Source organism: Oryx dammah, unplaced genomic scaffold (assembly GCF_014754425.2).
Source record: "Oryx dammah isolate SB20612 unplaced genomic scaffold, SCBI_Odam_1.1 HiC_scaffold_19, whole genome shotgun sequence".
NCBI classification, from domain to species: Eukaryota; Metazoa; Chordata; class Mammalia; order Artiodactyla; family Bovidae; genus Oryx; species Oryx dammah.
Genome location: NW_024070203.1, coordinates 84,785,444 through 84,808,935, shown reverse-complemented (window position 1 = coordinate 84,808,935; position 23,492 = coordinate 84,785,444). Strand labels below are relative to the sequence as shown.

General features: G+C 39.1%; 1 protein-coding gene across 1 annotated transcript in view; it reads left to right on the top strand.

Moving 5' to 3' along the window:
• Window positions 1–23,492, top strand: part of SLC26A7 (solute carrier family 26 member 7) — a 148,140-nt gene that overhangs the window by 23,762 nt on the left and 100,886 nt on the right. Inside the window, exons 3-5 of the mRNA XM_040261102.1 lie at window positions 1,223–1,333; window positions 8,245–8,417; window positions 19,540–19,704. Of these exons, the coding sequence (XP_040117036.1) occupies window positions 1,223–1,333; window positions 8,245–8,417; window positions 19,540–19,704 (449 nt within the window). The remainder of the gene's footprint in view (window positions 1–1,222; window positions 1,334–8,244; window positions 8,418–19,539; window positions 19,705–23,492) is intronic.

Below are 23,492 nucleotides of genomic sequence, written 5' to 3'. Positions count from 1 at the left end.
CTTTTGGACTCTGCAAGTAGGTTTCTAAAAATTAAGAAAGGACTAGTAATTGGTAGATTTTTCATACATTTTAATCATAACTGAACTATCCTGTACTGCTTGAAAAAAATATTTGATGTAGAGCTAGAGTTTATTTTAAGGAAATTAACTTTACATTAGTAAAAGTTAGGCAGTAAAAAAGTACTGATCTGGGAACCAGAGTACCAGGCTCCACAGTGTGAATCATCAACTGGCCTAACATTCAGGTAATCTAGAGTATAACGCTACCTCCTTCCTCAAATCTTTTTGTAGCTTGTCAAGTCCACTATGCCCAATCAAATGGCTATCATTATATTGTACAAATTTGAATGGGTTATCAGAACCCAGCTGAACTAGCTGTTTAGTGCCAAGGAACAGCCACAAACAAGATTACTTTAATCAATTTATACTCGCACATACTTTGGTCACATTTAAATGGCTAGTGTTAATTTAGACATGCCTACGAAAATTTTGTGTGTGCCTGTAACAACCAAACTAGGCAAGCAGTAGTATCTAAGGAGAATAAAAAGGAACAGTTTTGAATTACTCCTTACTTATTCTTTGAATACATAAAGTTGATTTTTTTTCATTCTAAGAAATTATACCTGAATATATAAGCCGGGGTCCAGTAATGAGACATGCAAGGAGTCACACGCTGGTCGATACACAATCTTAGGCTAGTCAGCTAGTCAGTCAGCCAGGCAACTTTGAATGTGTGTGTCCCTTGTGACCCAGTATCAGTCACCTTTCATGTCAGGCTTCTTATCTGTCCATGGTATTGCTCCTGCTTCCTTCAATCTCACAGATGTTATCGTGTGAATAGAATGAACATGTGAAAATGATCCTCTAAGTGTGTGTGGAGATGTTTTGCTGTGATGCTATCACTTTTACCAGGAAGACACTCTGAGCTAATGTCTTCTTGTAGACTTCTTGTAGCCAGGGTAAAATGTAGTAGGCCAAAAAGAACGGTTTTAGAATTGGAATGTAAACATGAGCTAATGAGTAAATTTTCTGATATTTGGACAATGTTGCTAGTCTCTCCCTGAACAAGTGGAATAAATAAATTGTGGTTCCTTTGTCTCTCCCTGAACAAGTGGAATAAATAAATTGTGGTTCCTTTCGTCATTAATAAACCAATAGCTTCTGCTTTGTAATGGACTGTATCTTGAGGTTAAAGACGGTCCTGTTTCCCCTGCATCCACAGGGCTGGCCTTTGCGGTTCTGTCATCCGTGCACCCGGTGTTTGGCTTGTACGGGTCTCTGTTTCCCGCCATCATTTACGCCATATTTGGAATGGGGCGTCATGTTGCCACAGGTAATAATTTTGCCTATTCTTATGCTTCCCATGTTACTAATGAAAGGGACTCAGAGTGATCATTTGTTAATGATAACATTTCCAATGCAATTCTCACTTTATTATTGAAAATATTAGGGCAAATATTATCAGCAAATAATATCAGTAATGTGGATGTGAGAGTTGAACTATAAAGAAAGCTGAGTGCCGAAGAATTGATGCTTTTGAACTGTGGTGTTGGAGAAGACTCTTGAGAGTCCCTTGGACTGCAAGGAGATCCAACCAGTCCATTCTAAAGGAAATCAGTCCTGAATATTCATTGGAAGGACTGAGGCTGAAGCTGAAATTCCAGTACTTTGGCCACCTGATGTGAAGAGCTGACTCACTGGAAAAGACCCTGATGCTGGGAAAGATTGAGGGCGGGAGAAGAAGGGGACAGCAGAGGATGATATGGTTGGATGGCATCACAGACTCGATGGACTGAGTTTGAGTAAGCTCCGGGAGTTGGTGATGAACAGGGAGGCCTGGCGTGCTGCAGTCCATGGGGTCACAAAGAGCTGGACATGCCTGAGCAACTGGACTGAACTGAATATCAGTAAATTTTAGGATAAGATATTTAACTTTTTGTGTCTTATACTGTGACTTATTGCTCTATTCCTATGTAAACAAGGTTATTGTTAAAGATTCCATTCATTCTTAAGTTGTAAGAGAAGGGCAATGTTCTCAGATTACAATGAAATGAAAATAAGCACACTGAGGAAAAGAAAAGACTGTATAAAACTTAGTCACTCAAATATTAAAAATTATTTTCCACACATTTATATTGGATTAGGGCTTCCCTGGTGGCACGATGGGTAAGAATCCACCTGCTGATGTAGAGGACATGGGTTCAATCCCTGTTCTGGGAAGATTCCACATGCACCACAACCCCCGAGCCTGCACTCTAGAGCCGTGAGCCAGAACTCCTGAAGTCTGCGAGCCTACAGCCTCCACAGCAAGAGAGAAGCCACTGCAGTGAGAAGCCCGCGCATGGCAACAAAGAGTAGCCCCCACTTGCCACAACTAGAGAGCTCCTGCACAAAGCAATGAAGACCCAGTGCAGCAAAAAAAAAAAAAAAAAAAAAAATTGGATTATACAATCTTTTAGGTTTCTTCCAAGCTAGATTCTACATGCACTCTCATTAGTATACCTCTCCTGCCTAACATTGCATTATCAAATGAAATGTGAATCACAAGTAATCTGATAATAGAGTAGGCTAGTTAAAAACAAAGACTTGGAAGTTAGATATATCTGGGTGTGTGTCACATTTGTTCTTTGCTATCTGCATGACCTTGGGCAAAGTTTTAAAGATCTATTTGCTGCTTTCTTGATAGTAAAATGCCAAAAAAAAAAAAATCATGATTGTAGTGAGCATTAGATGAGATCATTGATGGGCAAGTATCTAGTTTGTTACTTGCCACATAAAAATTAATAAAAGGTGTCACCATTACAGAAAAGTCACTCAGTCGTGTCCAGCTCTTTGCGACCCCATGGACAGTAGCCTGCCAGGCTCCTTCATCCATGGTATTCTCCAGGCAAGAATACTGGAGTGGGTTGCTGTTTCCTTCTCCAATGCATGAAAGTGAAAGTGAAGTCAATCAGTCCTGTCCGACTCTTTGCGACCCCACGGACTGTATCCATGGAATTCTCCAGGCCAGAATACTGGAGTGGGCAGCTTTTTCCTTCTCCAGGAGATCTTCCCAACTCAGGAATAGAACTGGTGTCACCTGCACTGCAGCCGGATTCTTTACCAACTGAGCTATGACGGAAGCCCAGATTACAAATGAGATTTGGCTACATCTAAAGCCCAAGCTTTTCCTCTTTTCAACCAGCTGCTCAAGGATGCAGTTTCCTTTTGTGTTGATATAAAGGGAAAAAAGCACAATAATGATTTAAAAGTTCTTAAAGCCTATTATATTCAAATTTTCCCTCTCTAATTTCCTAACAATTTATTTTCATTCTTCAAAACAGTTAACTATGTCACTAGCACAAAAAAGTAGATTCTTGTAGAGCTGACCTTAAAGCATTGCCTCTGTTAAACAAAGGATACATGAACAAGGTAAAAAAATTTCCCAATAGACTATAATTACTTTACAAAGTCTAAAATACTTAACTTGATATACATAAGTATGAGTTTACATAAACCACTTTATTTCCTAAGGAATCATTATAGACATTTTACTGGTGGCATTGCTGTGAAACTGCCATTTATATAACATTTTGTATTTAACAGATATTGTTAACAGCTAACAGTTAACAAATATTATTAACAGGAATCTTGTAGTCTACTAGGTTAATAATATACATTTCAAAATACATATAAACAGACTTTCCTGTAGACACTGTGCAACACAATAAATGTGTAAGGCATTTTATTTCTTCATCTGTATCAATACTTCTCCAAAGGACAGAGTCAGCTGGACCTTCTCATTTCTCTGTTTATCCTAAGAGATTTAGAATTCTTTCAAATAATATTAAAAGGTTAACACTGTATCTATTTATACTCAAGAAATATACTGATTACTTTTTGCTTTCCTATGATCTTAAATTTAAGAACCAAGTGAATCTCACCTAAATTTCCTAAAAATATTTAGTATCGAGAACATAGTTTTCTTTTAAATAATTTTGTTGTACTTTAGTAAGGAAGTGTGTGAAGCTTCCTACTTCCATTCTACTATTAAAAGACTGATGTTGCTTTCATAAAGAACAATCACTTTATCTGGGATTTTAACTCCAATTCAGGTAGTTAGAATGCAATAATGAGTTAGGAAATTCAATAATAAATTATGCTTGAGGTATGTTTAAAAGCAAATAAGTTAAAAGCCAGACTATAAAGATACCAAATGTACTTTTTTTAAACAATGTGATTTTTTTCTTATTTTAATTTAAAATACATATATATTTTTTTCTTTTTTTAATATAAATTTATTTATATTTTTTAAAGATTAAATCATTGATTGCTTCTTGTGACTTGCGAAGAAAATATCTTAGAATAAAGAGGAAAAGAACAGAAACTTGGGTATCAATCCAGTGGAAGCAAAATTGTTCAAGATAACCCTTAAGTGACAATTTGTAAGATCTAATTATCTTCTAAAATTAGAGAAAAATATTTTTAAAGAGAATAATCTGTTCAGAAACTTAGAGAAAAGATTAAGGAGATCATCGAGGGTAGTCTTTAGAAGAAAAGTAAGCAAATATTTATTTACCAAATGGGGTGGGACTTGTGATAGATGATTTTTACATATGAAATCTCACTGAATCTCTACCCAAATTTTATAACTAGATATTTATCATCATTTTACCAGTAAGGAAGCTGAGTGAGGTTCGATAAGTTGACCAGGAATTTGAACTTAGGTTTGTCCAATCCTGAGGCCCTGCTACCCTCAGTACTCTAAAGCGACTAGATGGGTTTAGTGGTTGTGGCTCAGGTGGTAAAGATTCTGCCTGCCATGTGGTAGACCTGGGTTGGATCCCTAGATTGGAAAGATGCCTGGGAGAAGGGAATGGCTACCTACTCCAGTGTTCTTGCCTGGAGAATTCCATGGACAGAGGAGCCTGGCTGGCTACAGTCCATGGAATCACAGAGAGTTGGACATGACTGAGCTAGTAACACTCACTTAACTTTCAAAGTTACCACTTGTAGGCTTAAAGCCTGCTGCTGCTACTGCTGCTGCTAAGTCGCTTCAGTCATGTCTGACTCTGTGTGATACCATAGATGGCAGCCCACGAGGCTCCCCCATCCCTGGGATTCTCCAGGCAAGAACAGTGGAGTGGGTTGCTATTTCCTTCTCCAGTGCATGAAAGTGAAAAGTGAAAGTGAAGTTGCTCAGTCGTGTCCAACTCTTAGCGACCCCATGGACTGCAGCCCACCAGGCTCCTCCATCCATGGGATTCTCCCTAGACAGGATGAAAGGTCGACAAAGTGAGGGAAGGAGCAGAGGAGAAGTGGGGAGGAGATCAAGATGAAGCCAGACCAATAAGAGAGAGAAGGTCAAATGTCATTCCCAGCACCCTCATATAGTCACCACAGCCTCAACATCCTAGACTGTGATCAGCTGTCTCAGAAACAGCAAAGCAACAGCCTTTGAAAAAGAGGCAGTACTTCCATAACCATGTTGGCACAGTGTACCCCTGTACCCTTCTGGGAATCTCTCTCTCTAGAGACACATCTTGGGATGTGACTTTTTAGATGCCCTTTTTCTCTTACCGTTCAAGTCCTTCTTCTCTTCTTCCAAATCCTGGGAAAAGTAGGCCTAAACTTAAAAATTAACCCTAGATCGTCTTTGTTCTCAGTTCTCTAGTCGTTTGTTCAATGGCTTTCGTACAAATCATTTTGCTCTATGTCCTAGACTTAAAGGCCAAAAGACACACTTCTTTACTCTCAGGACTATCAAACTTTGAGAAACTTTATTGTAACGTATTTGGAAAAACTGTCTTATCAAGAACAGATTCTATGGCAGATATTCTTTATTTGGTATTGCCTATCCTTGATGACAGAACCTTGTCTCTAATCATTAGATATATTTGTTCTTTGATGTGTTCTTAATTTAATAATTTATGATGAAAACAGTGATCGTGGCAGTTGATAGTTATTGATGATTTATTGAGAATGACTTAGCTTCCTGAGAGAACTATATTCAGTTTTCTTCCATTTTTTATGTACCATCAACTCAATGGAGCAGTTAATATTGAATAATAGAGCATTTTGGTTTTAATCTCATTATGAATTATTTTTTAGGTGCCATATGTTGTGATATGTGGCATATATATAAATATGTGTGTGTGTGTATAATATTTTAGTTCCTAAGTCATGTCCAACTCTCCTGACTCCATGGACTGTAGCCCACCAGGCTCCTCTGTCCATGGGATTTTTCAGGCAAGAGTCCTGGAATGCACTGCCATTTCCTTCTCCAGGTGATTACATGATTTCTTTTAAGTCTCATCACAACCCCATTGCGTGAGGAATGCTTTCTATGTTTAGATAAAGAGATTGAGATTCAGTGTGCTGGGATTTAAGGTGAGGTGTATTGGAGGCTACCATCATCATACTATTCTGGATCACAGCACATACTGCCTTCTCCTGTGAAACCAAGGGATTGCTTGTGTTGGGTTTTTACTGAGACCTTGTCTCTGTTTGAATTGGCTCTGTTGCTCTATGAGGCTGCATGCCATTTGTTGAGATGTCTACACCTTATGATGTAGACTCTTTTCCACAAAGTGTCAGTTATGATCTGGGGCAAACTAAGGTCTTTAGGTAGTGAGCTGGAATGTTTGCACAATGCTGCAATTTGTTTCTTTAATCCCAAATTGCTGCACCCTCTCTGTGGGAACTGGCATCCGCCTGCTGGTGTGGCTGCATTCTCAGACATGCTGTGCCAAGATAAGAACATCAGAGCTCTTGGCAGAAAGAGAGGAACACGGTGAAAATGACCCTGCATTTCTGTGAGGCCAGGACAATTCTTGGGAAATACCTTTGAACCATATCTAGGGATGGTAGACAGGAGTGGTATATTTAACCATTTCATGGGCCACAGCATGTTGTTGTCTCTGTGCCCTGAATAGAAAGATTCAGCCTGGCCTGGAAGGTCTGCGATGGAGCTATGTTGAATATGGGATTTGAGCCCAACAAGGAAAGACAAGAGTAGATTGTCTAAGTAGATTGGGGGAGCAAGCATTTCGGCAATGAGTCTCAGATTCAGCAAAGGGTCCCGTTTTCCATATGAGCTTATTGAGGTGTTTATCATCTCCTTCATATTCTTCTCAAACTCTAGACTATAGGCATTATTACCCTCATTTAAAAAAAAAAAAAAAAAGCAGAGACATTACTTTGCCAACAACGATCCATATAGTCAAAGCTATGGTTTTTCCAGTAGTCATGTATGGATGTGAGATTTGGACCATTGAGAAGGCTGAGTGCCGAAAAATAGATGCTTTTGAACTGTGGTGTTGGAGAAGAGTCTTGAAAGTCCCTTCTACTGCAAGGAGATCAAACCAGCCCATCCTAAAGGAGATCAGCCCTGAAGTACTGATGCTGAAGCTGAAGCTCCACTACTTTGGCCATCTGATGCAAAGAGCCGACTCATTAGAAAAGACCCTAATGCTGGGAAAGATTGAAGGCAGGAGCAGAAGGGGACGACAGAGGATGAGATGGTTGGATGGCATCACTGACTCAATGGACATGAGTTTGAGTAAACTCTGGGAGATGGAGAAGGACAGTGAAGCCTGGCGTGCTTCAGTCCATGAGGTCACAAAGAGCTGGACACGACTGAGCAACTGAACAAGAGCCACAGCAACACCCTCACTTTATGGATGAGGCAATTTAGACTCAGAATAATGTACTTTATGTTGCAATAGTGATAAATGGAGGAGCTGGATTCAAGTCCATACCAAGTCCATGAAAGTGAAAGTGAAGTCGCTCAGTCGTGTCCGACTCTTTGCGACCCCATGGACTGTAGCCTACCAGGCTCCTCCCTCCATGGGATTCTCCAGGCAAGTGTACTGGAGTGGGTTGCCATTTCCTTCTCCAGGGGATCTTCCTGACCCGGGGATCGAACCTGGGTCTCCTGCATTCCAGGCAGACGCTTTAACCTTTGAGCCACTAGTATCTTTATCCCTGTCCTGGATTCTCTATATAGATCTTCAGAGAGGTGGGAAAACATATGGCCTAGGAGGGAATAGCAAGTAGATAGTGTGGCTGTATGTGCAAGAAATATGTGTATATAAAGGTGAGTTTCTGTTTATTCCATAGAGTCAAGGGTAGAGTAGTGGGGATGTAGAGGAGGGTCCTTCTAATAGATGTTTTGGTTTTACAAGATAGATTCACCTTTAATGGTGGAATACAATAATGTTTATTCAGTCTGATACTAACAGAGGATTCCCTTCCCCGTTTTAGGCACTTTTGCCTTGACATCCTTAATATCAGCTAATGCAGTGGAACGACTTGTCCCTCTGAGCAGTCAGAACCTCACCACACACAGTAACACAAGTGTACTGGGATTATCTGACTTTGAGATGCAAAGGATCAGTGTTGCTGCAGCTGTTTCCTTTCTGGGCGGTGTGATTCAGGTAAGTATACCGAAACTTGTGAGTAAAGAAAGGGAGAGAGTGGCCAAGAAAAGGAAATTGGTGCTTTATTAAATTAAACTTCTCAATTGAATTTTTCTGCCAGTTTTATTGAGATAACTGGCCACAACACTGTATAAACTTAAGGTGTACAGCATAATTATTTGATATACATACATCATGAAATTTAAGTTTAATGAGCATCCATCTCCCTGGTAGCTCAGTTGGTAAAGAATTCACCTGCAGTGTGGGAGCCTTGGGTTCAATCCCTGGGTTGGGAAGATCCCCTGGAGAAGGGAAAGGCTACCCACTCCAGTATTCTGGCCTGGATGATTCCATGGATTGTATAATCCCTGGGGTCGCAAAGAGTCAGACAAGACTGAATGACTTTCACCTTCACTTACAGCAATGATGTGTTAATTTCAAAGTAAGGTAGAACCATTTAAAATGTCAGTATCAGTTAGTATTTTTGCTGGGGAAACAAGCACTCAGTAAAAATTATGGCAGTTTAAAAACCGAAACAATTTTTCTCTTTTCTCTGTAGCTTTTATTGTCCTATATAATAGGCACTTTGCCTTTTTTCCTTTTTCCAAGAACTTAAAGTGTTCTGGGATTACCTTTGGAAAATTTCTCAAGCTTTACTTTTCTGAAGCAACCACTGAACAAGATTTCTGCCCCAGAGGACATGGGAATATACAGCTCCTTTGACAGTTACACAAGCATGGGATGACATAGCTGGGTATTTAGTGACATAGCCTTTTATTATTGTACTAGTACATTCTGGAAACACATAGTCTTACGTCTTACAGGATGATAAGAACAACTGCAGACCCAAATAAGAGATTCTCCACTTACTTTTGATCTTGGAGACATTTTTTTGCATCTTTTAAATAAAGGGATCATGAGTATAGAAAGGATTTAAGGTGTTAACTAGTTTAACCTGCCTATTCAACAGATCATTCTTAACTCCTTCAAGAAAAATCAATTTTATTCTATTATAATACTGGGGGAGGACAATCTTAAGTTCCTTTTAATGATGTTTCACTGTTTCATAACCATTACAGACAAGAAGCCATTACTGTTTAAATCTTTCCAGCTGTGCTTCCACCTAGTAAAGCAAAGACGCAATTCACTTAATAAAATTAGAATAAAAAAATAGAATTAAAATCCTTAAAATTATAAATTGAAAATTCCCCACATTAAAAATAGTAATTATATTTATTACCTAAGCTAAGCTCTGTTTTAAGCTTACTGCATGTATTCATGTATTCAACCTCTGTCAGTATTTTATGAAATAAATATTCTTCTTCCCATTATACTGATGAAGATATTGAAAAGTAAAGCAACTTATTTAGAATCTCATAATTAGGAATTGGCAGGGTAGGAGTTGAATTCAAAATACAGTTTCTTAAGTGCTATGCTGCAGAGCTTTTTAAACTAATACAGTGAAAGGAAGCAAGGAAACTCAGCTCACCTTTTCAAGCCAAACACCATGCTAGTGTCTCCCACACTTTATCTCCTTGACAATAGCAGCATTTAGGCATGGTTTGTCTGGTGAGGCAATGTCCTTGGTTATATAACTGTGTGTCTGCCGTTCTTGAGACCTCAGGGTCTTTCTCATACCGCTTATAATGGCACCGCTTGAACTTCTTTCAAGGCTCAGCTCAAAGATAATCATCTCAGAGAAATATTCATTGACATCTCTGGACTTCCTCTAAAAGACTTTGGCTGTGACTTACATGTTAGGACTTCTAAATCTACCAGAAAATATTTTCCGGGTATTTGCCTCTCTATCTGGACTTAGTCTCTAGAACTGTTGAACTCTATAATTCTAAGAGCTGGTACAGAATAAATGTGAGTTGAATCACTTGAATAAGAATAAAGTCAACAAAATGTTCGTCGCATTATCGTGTCAAATAAGCAAAATTAAATTGAGATTTTATTTTTGTGTCTTCTAATTTATCATTTTCTCTCTCCACCTCCCCCACCAGAAGATAAGGAATGGGTATATCTGTTACAATCTGTTTAAATTGTAACACAATTCTTAATGAAAAAGGAGTAAAAAAAAATGTATTATAATTTTTTAGTTTGGTCATCGATTTTGTCGGATCCATCTAGCTAAAAGGTGAAGACTCTTTCAGTGAAATCTCCCACCTCTTCTCACAACTATTCCTGAGCCAATGCCTGAAGAAAAATAAAAATACAGCCACTCCTACAACTCCCCCACTCCTCTGTGTCTTTAAATAATATCATGCTCCAATCACCCCATTTTAAAACTGAGTTGTTTTCTTTAGCTAGGGCAGAATTCCATTCCTATAGAGTGTACGCATAGTCACTAAGTTGTGTCTGGCTCTTTGGACTGTAGCCTGCCAGGCTCCTCTGTCCGTGGGATATTTCAGGCAAGAACACTGGAATGGGTTTCTACTTCCTACTCTAGTGACTATGCCCGATTCAAGGATGGAGCCTGTATCTCCTGCACTGCAGGCAGATTCTTTAACCGCTGAGCCATCGGGGAAGCCCAGTGAAAGGGCAGAATGGAAGGCTGAAGAGTCAAACTGTTGTCTATCCCTTGCAGTTCTGATTCTCACTGCCTCTTACATTAGAGGCTATTTTCTTTTCTACAAAAGTCTGAGAACTGAAAAGATTATGGTGCTGCCTTCAACCATGCAATTCCAAATAAAAATAATTCTTAAGCAGTGCATTTCTAATCTCAGTTCAGTTCAGTCGCTCAGTCGTGTCCGACTCTTTGCAACCCCATGAATTGCAGCACGCCAGGCCTCCCTGTCCATCACCAACTCCTGGAGTTCACTCAGACTCATGTCCATCGAGTCGGTGATGCCTTCCAGCCATCTATTTCTCTGTCGTCCCCTTCTCCTCCTGCCCCCAATCCCTCCCAGCATCAGAGTCTTTTCCAATGAGTCAACTCTTCACATGATGTGGCCAAAGTATTGGAGTTTCAGCTTCAGCATTATTCCTTCCAAAGAAATCCCAGGGCTGATCTCCTTCAGAATGGACTGGTTGGATCTCCTTGCAGTCCAAGGGACTCTCAAGAATCTTCTCCAACACCACAGTTCAAAAGCATCAATTCTTTGGTGCTCAGATTTCTTCACAGTCCAACTCTCAGATCCATACATGACCACTGGAAAAACCATAGCCTTGACTAGATGGACCTTTGTTGGCAAAGTAATGTCTCTGCTTTTGAATATGCTATCTAGGTTGGTCATAACTTTTCTTCCAAGGAGTAAGCGTCTTTTAATTTCATGGCTGCAGTCACCATCGGCAGTGATTTTGGAGCCCCCCAAAATAAAGTCTGACACTATTTCCACTGTTTCCCCATCTATTTCCCATGAAGTGAATTTCTAATCTATTCTGTAATAAAAAATAAAATATGAATTGTGCTGGTTTCCTAAACATAAGTTTACCTACTGAATGATCCACTATTTTTCTCAGATCTGTTATCCATTCCTGCTATGTCCAATGTAGGTGTTTTTGTCTCTTTTACTCTTGCTACTCCTCTCAGGAGGAGAAGGGGGTGACCGAGGACAGGATGGTTGGATGGCACCATTGACTCAGTGGCCATGAGTTTGAGCAAACTCTGGGAGATAGTGAAGGACAGGGAAGCCTGGCGTGCTGCAGTCCAGGAGGTCACAAATAATCAGACATGACCGAGTGCCTGAACAAGAACAACAACAACTGCTCTTATACTAACCTTTTAAACAGCCAGTTGTTTCCCATAGTATCATCAGACTGACGCTACCAAAGCACAGCTTGATTTCTGAGCCAGCGTGCAAGGTTGTTGTCATTGCTCAGCCCTTCCAATGAGTATTCAGGGATGATTTCCCTCAGGAAAGCGTGCAGCATACTTGTTTGCAAAATTAGGTGTTTAATAAAAATATGGAAGAGTGATGTCACTCACACTTGGAAAACTCTTATTTTCACTACATTTCGTTGTTATTGTTCAGTCACTCAGTCATGTCTGACTCGTTGCAGCCCCACGGACTGCGGCATGCCACGCTTCCCTGTCCTTCATTACCTACCAGAGTTTGCTCAAACATATCTCCATTGAGTCAGTGATGCCTGCCAACCATCTCCTCCTCTGTTGCCCCCTTCTCCTCCTGCCTTCAGTCTTTCCCAGCATCAGGGAAAGCATCACTGTTTTTAAAGTGCTTTATACTCTGACTTCAAAATGGCTTGCTTTAGTGTTATTACCCCCTTTTGGCTAGTTGTGCTTCTGTTTAACTAACAATGCTGTGTCTTCCATGCATAATCTATGCTACCCTGCTTTATATGCGAATTCATCCCTCTTTCTGGAATGCTTTCTAATAGCCTCTTTCTTCTTGGATTCCTAAAAGGTCAAGATATAATTATATTCCTGTCTAGCAGTATTGCATTCTCCTTCTGAAAAACTAGGGGCACATTTTCTATGCCTCTCTTTTACCTGTGTGCAGGTGTGTCTTGGTGTGGTTATCTGCACACATCATGTCTCTGAAACCCAGCTGCCTGGAGCTTCTCCTAGAGTCCCTCTTTTCCCCTGTCCCTAAGTATGTGGAACTTGGGAACTCGTGTTGAACAATGCATGCATGTTGGAGAAATGCAGACTTACTTGAGGTTTCTGTGAGAGAGATAGAGGAGGTTTTTTTCTCTTTTTTCTTTTTTTAACAAATTTCTTGAATTAGAATTTTTTTTAAGTTGCAAAGATAGTACACAGTTGCCACGTATCCTACCCACCCACAATTTCCCCTATTATTGATATCTACATTAGTCACAACTAATGTATCAAATTATATACACTGCTTTTGAGTAAAGTTCATATATTATAATCAGATTTCCTTAGATTTTACCTGATGTTGTTTTCCGTTCCAGAATCCCAGCTGGTATACCACTTTACATTTAGTTATCTTGTCTCCTGGTAGGGTCCTCTTAACTGTTAAAATGTCTGAGACCTTTCTTGTTTGTGATCATCTTGACAGTTTTGAGGACTATTGGTCAATAGTCTCTAGAATGTCCCTTAACTGGGACAATTTGTCTGATATTTTTCTCATGATTAAATTGGGGTTGTAGGTTTTGGAGAGGAAGATGAGAAAGAGAGAGTGATATTCTCATCATATCTTATTAAGAGTACAGACTCTCAACTTAACTTACCACTCTTAATGTTAACCTGGATCACCAGGCTGGACTAGTGTTAGTTTGTCAGATTTCTTCAAATTACTCTATTTTCCACTTTTCCAAACTGCAGTTTTTGGAAAGAAGTCCATATGCACAGCCTACTCGTAAGATATGGGAGTTATGTTAAAGAAAAGTTAAGATAAAGAGTGGGGAGTATCTACATAAATTACTAGAATTCTTCTGAACAGGAGTTTTCCAACTCTCTCATTTTAAAATGTAATCAATCATTTATACCAGTATGGACTCAGGGTTATTTACTTATCCTTTGGGTTATAGTTCAATACTGCTTTATTTATGTTGTTCTTCACATTGTGCTGGCTTTGAGCATTGGGAGTTTTTTTCAGTTGGCTTTTACGTCCGTCCTTGATATGCTCTCATGTATTTATTTATTTGTTAGTTATTTTTGGAGCTCTTTTTTGCTTTCTGGCACTACAAGATGATCCATGCTCATAGTATATATTTCCTACCCTAGTCATAGAATCAGTCCTTTTTCGAAGGAGATCTGATTTCTTTTATTGGAGAATGCTATTAGAAATTAAGATTTATGTGCTAGGTGTTCTCTTTGCCACAGAGGTGTTGTTACTTCTAAGCTGACACAAGCAAGGAAATACGTATGTATCAGCCAATAGGCTTCCTTGGTGGCTTAGATGGCAAAGAATCTGCCTGTAATTCAGGAGACCTGGGCTCAGTCCCTGGGTCAGGAAGAGCCCCTGGAGAAGGGAATGGCTCCCCACTGCTGTATTCTTGCTTGAAGAATTCCATGGACAGAGGAGCCTGGGGGGCTACAATCCATAGGGTTATAAAGAATCAGACATGACTGAGTGACTAACACTTTCACTTCATGTCAACCTATGTATGTAAACATATCTCTCTAATTTCTAAATATATCCATCTATGTCTGTGTTAAACATGATTTCCTACTAATGTCTGCAATTCTTATCCCTTCCATACTGATCATTCTAACCTTCTCCCCTTGCTTGCTATAGATTTCTTCAATAGTGAGAAATCTGGCTCCCACCATCTACTATCCATTTACTTCATTTTTCAGTACCAGTGTATACTTATAGTGGTTTCAGAATTATTAACTTCTACACCTATTGGAATTAACTTTATCTACTCAAGGACAGTATCTTTATTACCTTTGGTTTTACATACTTTGGGCTTCCCTGGTGGCTCAGCTGGTGAAGAATCCGCCTGCAATGTGGGAGACCTGGCTTCAATCCCTGGGTTGAGAATATCCCCTAGAGAAGGGAACAGCTACCCACTCTAGTATTCTGGCCTGGAGAATTCCATGGGCTGTATAGTCTATGGGGTCACAAAGAGTCGAACACAACTGAGCGAAATTCACTTTCACTTTACATACTTCACTCATTTTCAGAGTTATTCATGTGAGTACATTTTTTGCATCCCTTTCAGTGAGGTTTTTTCATACCTTTAACTAATCTGAAAAGTCTGTATATTGTATGAGTCCATTTAAATGCTGCTTAGAAAAGGCAAACATAAAAAGATAGTAAATACAGCTTTGGTTGTCAGATTCTTTGTCACATTCTGCAATCTATCCTGGGACCTTCCAACCTCCAAATAATCTTCTAAAAATTTCATACACATTAAGGTTCATGGGTTTTGATAAATGCTTACTATCATGTATCTACCATTACAGTACTGTGCAGAGTAATTTCACCATTCTAAAACATTCCCTGTGTTTCACCGAGGACATTCTCCAAGGCCCCGGAAACTACTGATCCGCTTACTGTCTTTAGTTTTGCCTTTTCTAGAATGTCGTATAATGGAATCATGCAATATGTAGCTTTCCTAGACCATCTTCATTCACTTACAGTATTAAGATTCATTATTCATTCAAGTCATTGCATGACTTGATAGGCCATTTCTTTTTATTACTGAATAGTACGGAGGAGGGCGTTATCTTCTGAATTCCACAGCACATAAGTTCACACAACACAACGTATAGGTATCCTTTTGACATTGTTTCTCTAGTTCTCTGGCCACACAGAGGTTTCTTCCCCACCGTATTCCTTGGAGCACTCAGCTGTTCTGTTGTTTCATTGCTGAGTCACGTCGAACTCTTTTGCAGGCTTATGAATCGTCGCCCTCTCGTTTCCTTCTGTCCATGGGATTTCCCAGGTGAGAATACTGGAGTGCGTTTCCATTTCCTTCTGCAGGGGATCTTCCTAACTCAGGAATTAAACCCATGTCTCCTGCAATGGATTCAGGAAGGTTCTTTACCACAGGGAAAGCCAACTAATCTATTATCAGGAGCAATTTAGCTCTCTTCCCCAAGTCTGCTGCAATGCTCAGTAGAGAACAAAGGGCTTTTCTAGTTCTAGCTCCCACTCAACTTCTTAGTCTCTACCTTCCTAGTGACAGCTATACTGCAGTTCTTTACACTCCTGGTTAACAATACCTACTCCTAACATCAACACTTTGCCTCACTTTATAAGGTCTGTCAAAGTGTGAACTGTATCTTTATCTGTGTCTTGCCCCAGTAGGTATTCGATAAATATGCATTGCACAAACAAATAAATGATTTGGTATAATATAATTTTACAGACTGCAAACTGATAAAACCTGAAATGCAGGCAGTATTCCATCCACTTGGTCAGTGTAGTTGTTTGCTATGTACTCTTTTCTTTTTTCACTACTTGAAGGCCTCTTGCAAAAAAATGGTTTGAGATCTGAGATACATTCAATTTATATAGAACACATGGTGTTTATAAGAGCATTACCAAATAGTATCATGCTAGTGAACCTTGGTAATGTGTGTCAGAGGTTTTCACCATTAGCCTAGAATATCAACATTAGTACAAACAGCTGAAATATATTGTATGAAATTAATTTTCTCATAAACTGTTGCATGGGCAAATTTTGAGAGTTGGCTAGCCAGATTATAATTATTATCATCCCCATTATTAGTAAAAGGATGTGGCTGTTTATTGTCATTTACCTAATGTTTTTTGACATTGGCATAAAATTGAAGTATTAGGCCTCCAAGCAATCCTCATTTTACATACTTAAGTTCCAGGATAATCTTGGAAACTACAGTTCCATCTGTGGATACCTCTTACAAATCCTGTGTGTTATAGGTTCTTGCTGCTTCAACTTGTGTCCCTCAGCCTCTGTATACTAGAGCCCTAATTTTGATGTTAATACACTGTTGAAATATGGGTGGTGAGGAAAGAGATGTTCTTAAATTTCTCCTTCTTCTTTTCCTCTTCCTATCCCTCTTTTTTTCTTCTTAAAATGTCTGCCCTTGTCTTGGGTTATGGAGAATGTTATCATCCAGAAGAAAGTAATTTCTTTAGTTAAATCACATGTTTGCAATCGTCTTTCACATACACAATGTTTTGTATCAGAAAGGAGGTCTTAAGGGGCTTGGTGAACTTTTAAGAGTCAAGAAGTCTCCATTTTAGGAATTTATCCATTACTGGGAAGGTTTTTGATAAAGCATAAACATGTGTACAAGAAGAGTATTACAAAAATACATGTGGTCTTTGGATAAGTTTTACAGGAGATTACTGCAAAGTTATTGGTTTATATTGTAAGGTAGGTACATATATTTTCAAGATTTGAAATGGCTGAGCTCTTTATGTTTTGAACTTTTCCTATATGTTTCTATTTGTAGCAATCTGGTTGTGGAAATGACAAAGTTTTTACTAGAAAATAGTGGTTAGCTGGAAGTGGTTGGTGTATCACTTCAGGTTAGGTGACCTTTGTTTCTCAGTCATGAGAAAATACTAACCCCTCTTAGTAGGTGCTGGGTAGGAAACAAATAAAAACCAGAATGTAAAATGGTGATGATATATACACGTACTCTCAAAGGAGTTTGCTTCTCAAAACAAATGAAAATAAGATTTCTTCATATAAAGATAAGAACTTTCTGACATTCCACAAATGTGTAAAGTTCCATGTAGGTAAGCAGGTTTCCAGTTTCAAAGATTTGGATCTCTTGCTGCATTTCAGTGAAATGAAAACTCAACTCTCAATAATATTTTATTTTTTCCTAATTTTACCTCAATAATACGCTAGTTTCATCCTCATGGCCTATAAGAATTAGTGTCATAATGTGGAGCTAACTAATAGAAAGATACATGGAAAAAATTGGTTCTATATTTTTCTTAACTGTGTTTTTAGGATCAAAATCAAAAGACTATGAATCAATGTGTTCCGCTTGTACCTACACCATTGATTGATTGGATATTTCCCTGGGAACATTTCTATTTGACAAACTGACACAATTTCTGAAAAAAAAAAAAAAATGTTGGTAATAGAAGCTGTTGCTCTGGTTTCATATTTTGGTGAAAGAATTGCCTGATTTCTATGTTGGCAACCTGTACTGTTTTCTTTATTACATAATGAATAAAAGGGGGTTGCAAAAATGCAAGCAATTCAAATACATTTCTTTCTGCACTGATAAATTCTTTCATGCTCTCTCGAGTTGGAAAATACGGTGTGGCTTTTTTACATTTCCAAATCTAGTGGCTTGTTTTCCATGGTATGTAAATATATATGGCACCTTATGACATTCCAGGTACAATACACATGTTGCATATTTTATGGGTTTCAAAACTCTTTCATATGTTATTTCACATTCTCAACAATTCTGAAAAATCAATAGAGCAGACATCATTCTCATTTTTATAGATGATGAAGTGAAGCTTGGAAAATTTTAACAGATATTCTATAGGCAGAAAACTAGGATATGGTAAAGTTAGAAATCAAGTTTTCAGATTTGAGCCCAGAAAACTCCATCCTAAATACAAGTTTAGAGTATTATTGTTTTTGGTCAAGGGGCATTGTGATGTGAAGGAAATGATATATTTTGCAGTGTATGCTCTGGGAGTATTTAGCACTTTATACTTCTCATTTTTATTACTATGTCATCTTGATAGAAGGAAATTTCATTGCTATTCTTTTCCTTGATTTCTTTAATACTGAATCTTATTTTCCAACAAGAATTTTAAGACCTGACCTAAATATTATAATTAACACATTAAGAAGATATATCAGCATAACCCACTTTGTATTCCCTTTTTCAGTGTGAATACTCGTGAATATAATTTAATGTTACTTTCAAAATGGCAAATTTCTATGACAGTTTACATGGATATAGTGGATGTAGTCAGAGAGTGGGCCATCTCCTCAGAGTTCTTTCTCTTCACTGATCATTGCAGTGTTAACAGTGAGAAAAGAGATTTGATTTTTGCTGTCATCTTTTGCTCAGTAGAACTCAATGCACAGGCTTCTGCTTAGATGAGATGATTTTGTCTGGTCATGAAACAGTTTTGCAATGGAGCATAATGTTATGAGCAGAAAAGAAAAGTTTATCGAAAATGACTTTCCTATTGATTCCTGGGTTTCTTAAGGCATATTTCTTAAACCTATCTTTGTCTTTTCCTCTTCTCCATAAACACTGATGTCTTCTTATTAATATTGGCCCTTTATAGCTACTTAACAGACCATGTCATCAAAACAGTATGTTTCCATTTCTTAGAACCTGGCAGAAACTCAAGAAATGGACTTTTCTCCTCAATGATTTTGAAATTTTAAGCCTATTGGGCATAAAGTCATGAATTATGTCCTTTGGACTTTTAAAAAAGTTATAGATAATGCAAGTTTTATTTTTCACCCACAGACTCCCATATAACTGATTTGAACATATTTCCTTTCTTATAACATGCATTATTAGGAAAATAGGAAAAGAAATCAATGTTTAAAAAATAACTGTGTTAACTTTAATCAAAAGACTTGTAATTGTACCCCAAACATTTGGAAAGTCTTGGGACCTACTAATGTTCTAAAGAAAACCAATCTGTTGAATGAATGAAATTTAAAGAGCACATTTCACATCATTTCTCTGTGTCTGTGTGTTGAAAATGAAAATGTGTCAGATATGAAACCCTCTAGGAAGCCTAGGAAGTTTCACCTTTCTTTGTCCTCTTAGGTGGCCATGTTTGTGCTCCAACTGGGCAGTGCCACATTCCTGATTACAGAGCCTGTGGTCAGTGCAATGACAACTGGGGCTGCCACCCATGTCGTGACTTCACAAGCTAAGTATCTCTTGGGAATGAAAATGCCACATATATCTGGACCACTTGGATTCTTTTATGTGAGTGTTCCCCTATATCTTTGTTCATATGTATATTTCAGCATGTGTGTTTCACATAGTAAAATTTGGTTAATTATGATGCTGAGATTTTTTTCAATTTTAAAGCAACTTGGGTTTAAATAAAATCTTTTAGGATATTTAAATGTGACTGAGGGCATGAAACCAGTTTATGAGTGACACCTACTAATTAGGGAGGAATTCTTTGTAACACAATTAAACAGTACAATTTGGGAACATGGTCGAAAAAATATAGCTTGATTTTGTTGTTGTTGTTGTTGCTAACTGATAATGGAAGCCATGTATCAGGCTTGTGACCCAGTGTAACAACAGTACACCCTATCACATTCTTTCAGTATAGTGAACACAGGTATAGATCATATCAGTTCAGTTCAGTCCTTTCCCACTCTTTGTGATCCCATGGACTGCAGCATGCCAGGCCTCCCTGTCCATCACCAACTCCCGGAGCTTGATCAAACTCATGTCCATCCAGTCAGTGATGCCGTCCAGCCATCTCATCCCCTGGGGTCCCCTTCTCCTCCTGCCCTCAATCTTTCCCAGCATCAGGGTCTTTTCTAATGAGTCAGTTCTTCACATCAGGTGGCCAAAGTATTGGAGCTTCAGCTTCAGCATCAGCCCTTCCAATGAATATTCAACACTGATTTCCTCTAGGATGGACTGGTTGGATCTCCTTGCAGTCCAAGAGACTCTCAAGGGTCTTCTTCAACACCACAGTTCAAAAGTATCAATTCTTTGGCACTCAGCTTTCTCTCTAGTCCAATTCTCACATCCATACATGACTACTGGAAAAACCATAGCTTTGACTAGAGGACCTTTGTTGGCAAAGTAATGTCTCTGCTTTTTAATATGCTGTCCAGGTTAGTCATAGCTTTTCTTCCAAGAGCAGCATCTCTTAATTTCATGGCTCCAGTCACCATCTGGAGTGATTCTAGAGCCCCCTCAAATAAAGTCTGTTACTGTTTCCATTGTTTCCCATCAATTTGCCAAGAAGTGATGGAACTGGTTACCATGATCTTAGTTTTTTGAATGTTGAATTTTCAGCCAACTTTTTCACTCTCTTCTTTCACTTTCATTAAGAGGCTTTTCAGTTCCTCTTCACTTTCTACCATAAGGGTAGTGTCATCTCCTTATCTGAGGTTACTGATATTTCTCCTGGCAATCTTGATTCCAGCTTGTGCTCCATCCAGCCTGGCATTTCGCATAGAAGTTAAATAAGCAGGGTGACAATATGCAGCCTTGATGTACTCCTTTCCCAGTTTGGAACCAGTCTGTTTTTCCATGTTCTGTTCTAAATGTTGTTTCTTGACCTGCATACAGATTTCTCAGGAGGCAGGTAAGTGGTCTGGTATTCCCATCTCTTTAAGAATTTTCCACGGTTTGTTGCGACCCTCACAGTCAAAGGCTTTAGTGTAGTCAATGAAGCAGAAGTAGATGTTTTTCTGGAATTCTCTTGCATTTTCTATGATCCAATGGATGTTGGCAATTTGATCCCTGGCTCTTCTACTTTTTCTAAATCCAGCCTTGAACATCTGGAATTCCTCAGTTTACATACTGTTGAAGTCTTGCTTGGACAAAAGAGTCTGAAATGCAGTACTTGGGTGCAATCTTAAAAACAACTGATCTCTGTTCATTTCCAAGGCAAACTATTCAATATCACAATAATCCAAGCCTATGCCCCAACCACTAATGCTGAAGAAGCTGAAGTTGAACGGTTCTATGAAAACCTACAAGACTTTCTAGAACTAACACCCAAAAAGCATGTCCTTTTCATTACAGGGGACTGGAATAGAAAATAGGAAGTCAAGAGATACCTGGAGTAACAGGCAAATTTGGCTTTTGAGTACAAAATGAAGCAAGGCAAAGGCTAACAGAGTTTTGCCAAGACTCTACACATGGACATCACCAATGGTCAATACCGAAATCAGATTGATTATATTCTTTTGCAGCCAAAAATGGAGACGTTTTATACAGTCAGCAAAAACAAGACCGGGAGCTGACTGTGGCTCAGATCATGAACTCCTTATTGCCAAATTCAGACTTGAGTTGAAGAAAGTAGGGGAAACCACTAGACCATTTTCAGATATGACCTAAATAAAACCCCTTACGATTATACAGTGGAAGTGACAAATAGATTCAAGGGATTAGACCTGATAGATTGCTTGAAGAACTATGGATGAAGATTCGTAATGTTGTACAGTAGGCGGTGATCAAAACCATCTCCAAGAAAGAGAAATGCAAAAAGGCAAAATGTTTGTCTGAGGAGGACTTAGAAATAGCTGAGAAAAGAAGACTATTGAAAGGCAAAGGAGAAAAGGAAAGATACATCCATCTGAATGCAGAGTTCCAAACAATAGCAAGGAGATATAAGAAAGCCTTCCTCAGTAATCAATGCAAAGAAATAGAAGGAAACAATAGAATGGGAAAGACTAAAGATCTCTTCAAGAAAATTAGAACATTTCATGCAAAAAGGAGCACAATAAAGGACAGACATGGTATGGAGCTAACAGAAGGAGAAGATATTAAGAAAAGGTGGCAAGAGTACACAGAAGAACTACATAAAAAAGATCTTAATGACCCAGATCAAATCAGAGGCCTGGTCAAAACCAGGGGTTGGAGCCTAAATAGCAGACAACCGGTTATTAAAAGTCACTTGAACTTGAGAGAGGAACATGTTTCCAGTTTCAACATATCATCCTAATAATTCTCCATTGTTTCTGGTCTCTTTCTGAAGCTACGCTAAAATCTGTGACTACTAAGGAAGTCACATCCTATTGGAATTTTATGAGGAAATCAGTGTTTTGTTAACGAAGTTGAGTGCAACCAGGCTTCATTTTATTTAATTTTGTATTGTAGAGAAAGAGAAGTATCTTTCCTTCTACCTTTGAGGAGCTGAGGCCCCTGTAGCAGAAGACAAATTAACAAAGAAAAACAAACAGATTTATTAGCATGTGTATTACCTTAGCATCTCAGTGTTAAAGAAGCCATCCGTCAATGCAGGAGATACGGGTTTGATCCCTGGGTGGGGAAGATCCTCTGGAGAAGGAAATGGCACCCCACTCCCAGTATTCTTGGCTGGAGAATCCCATGGACAGAGGAGCCTGGTGGGCCACGGTTCACGGGGTTGCAAGAGTCAGAATTGACTGAGCAGCTAAACACACAGACACACAAACATGTTTCATACGTACATGGGAGAAACTCTGGGATTAGTAACTTGTATTGCTTCGCATCCTGTTCATAGTGCCAACTGCCCCGCTGTTCACACTGTCCACACAGTTCCTGAACCCAGGGTGGGCAAGGTGTGCGCTAAGAAGCTGGCAGGAAATGCGAGGAGCCGCAGCAACTAGAGACAGGTTTATTCTCTCCTGGAGGGCACAGCACCCATTCTATTCAGTTCAGTGGCTCAGTCGTGTCTGACTCTTTGCCACCCCATGAATTGCAGCACGCCAGGCCTCCCTGTCCATCACCAACTCCCAGAGTTCACCCATACTCATTCCATTGAGTCGGTGATGCCATCCAGCCATCTCATCCTCTGTTGTCCCCTTCTCCTCCTGCCCCCAATCCCTCCCAGCATCAGGGTCTTTTCCACTGAGTCAACTCTTTGCATGAGGTGGCCAAAGTATTGGAGTTTCAGCTTTAGCATCATTCCTTCCAAAGAACACCCAGGACTGATCTCTTGCAGCGGACGTAACACAAGATGACACCCACAACCTTCCTCCTGGCTGACGCAGCAATCTAGCAGCATTCGCATGCATTCTCTCCTCTCATGGCTG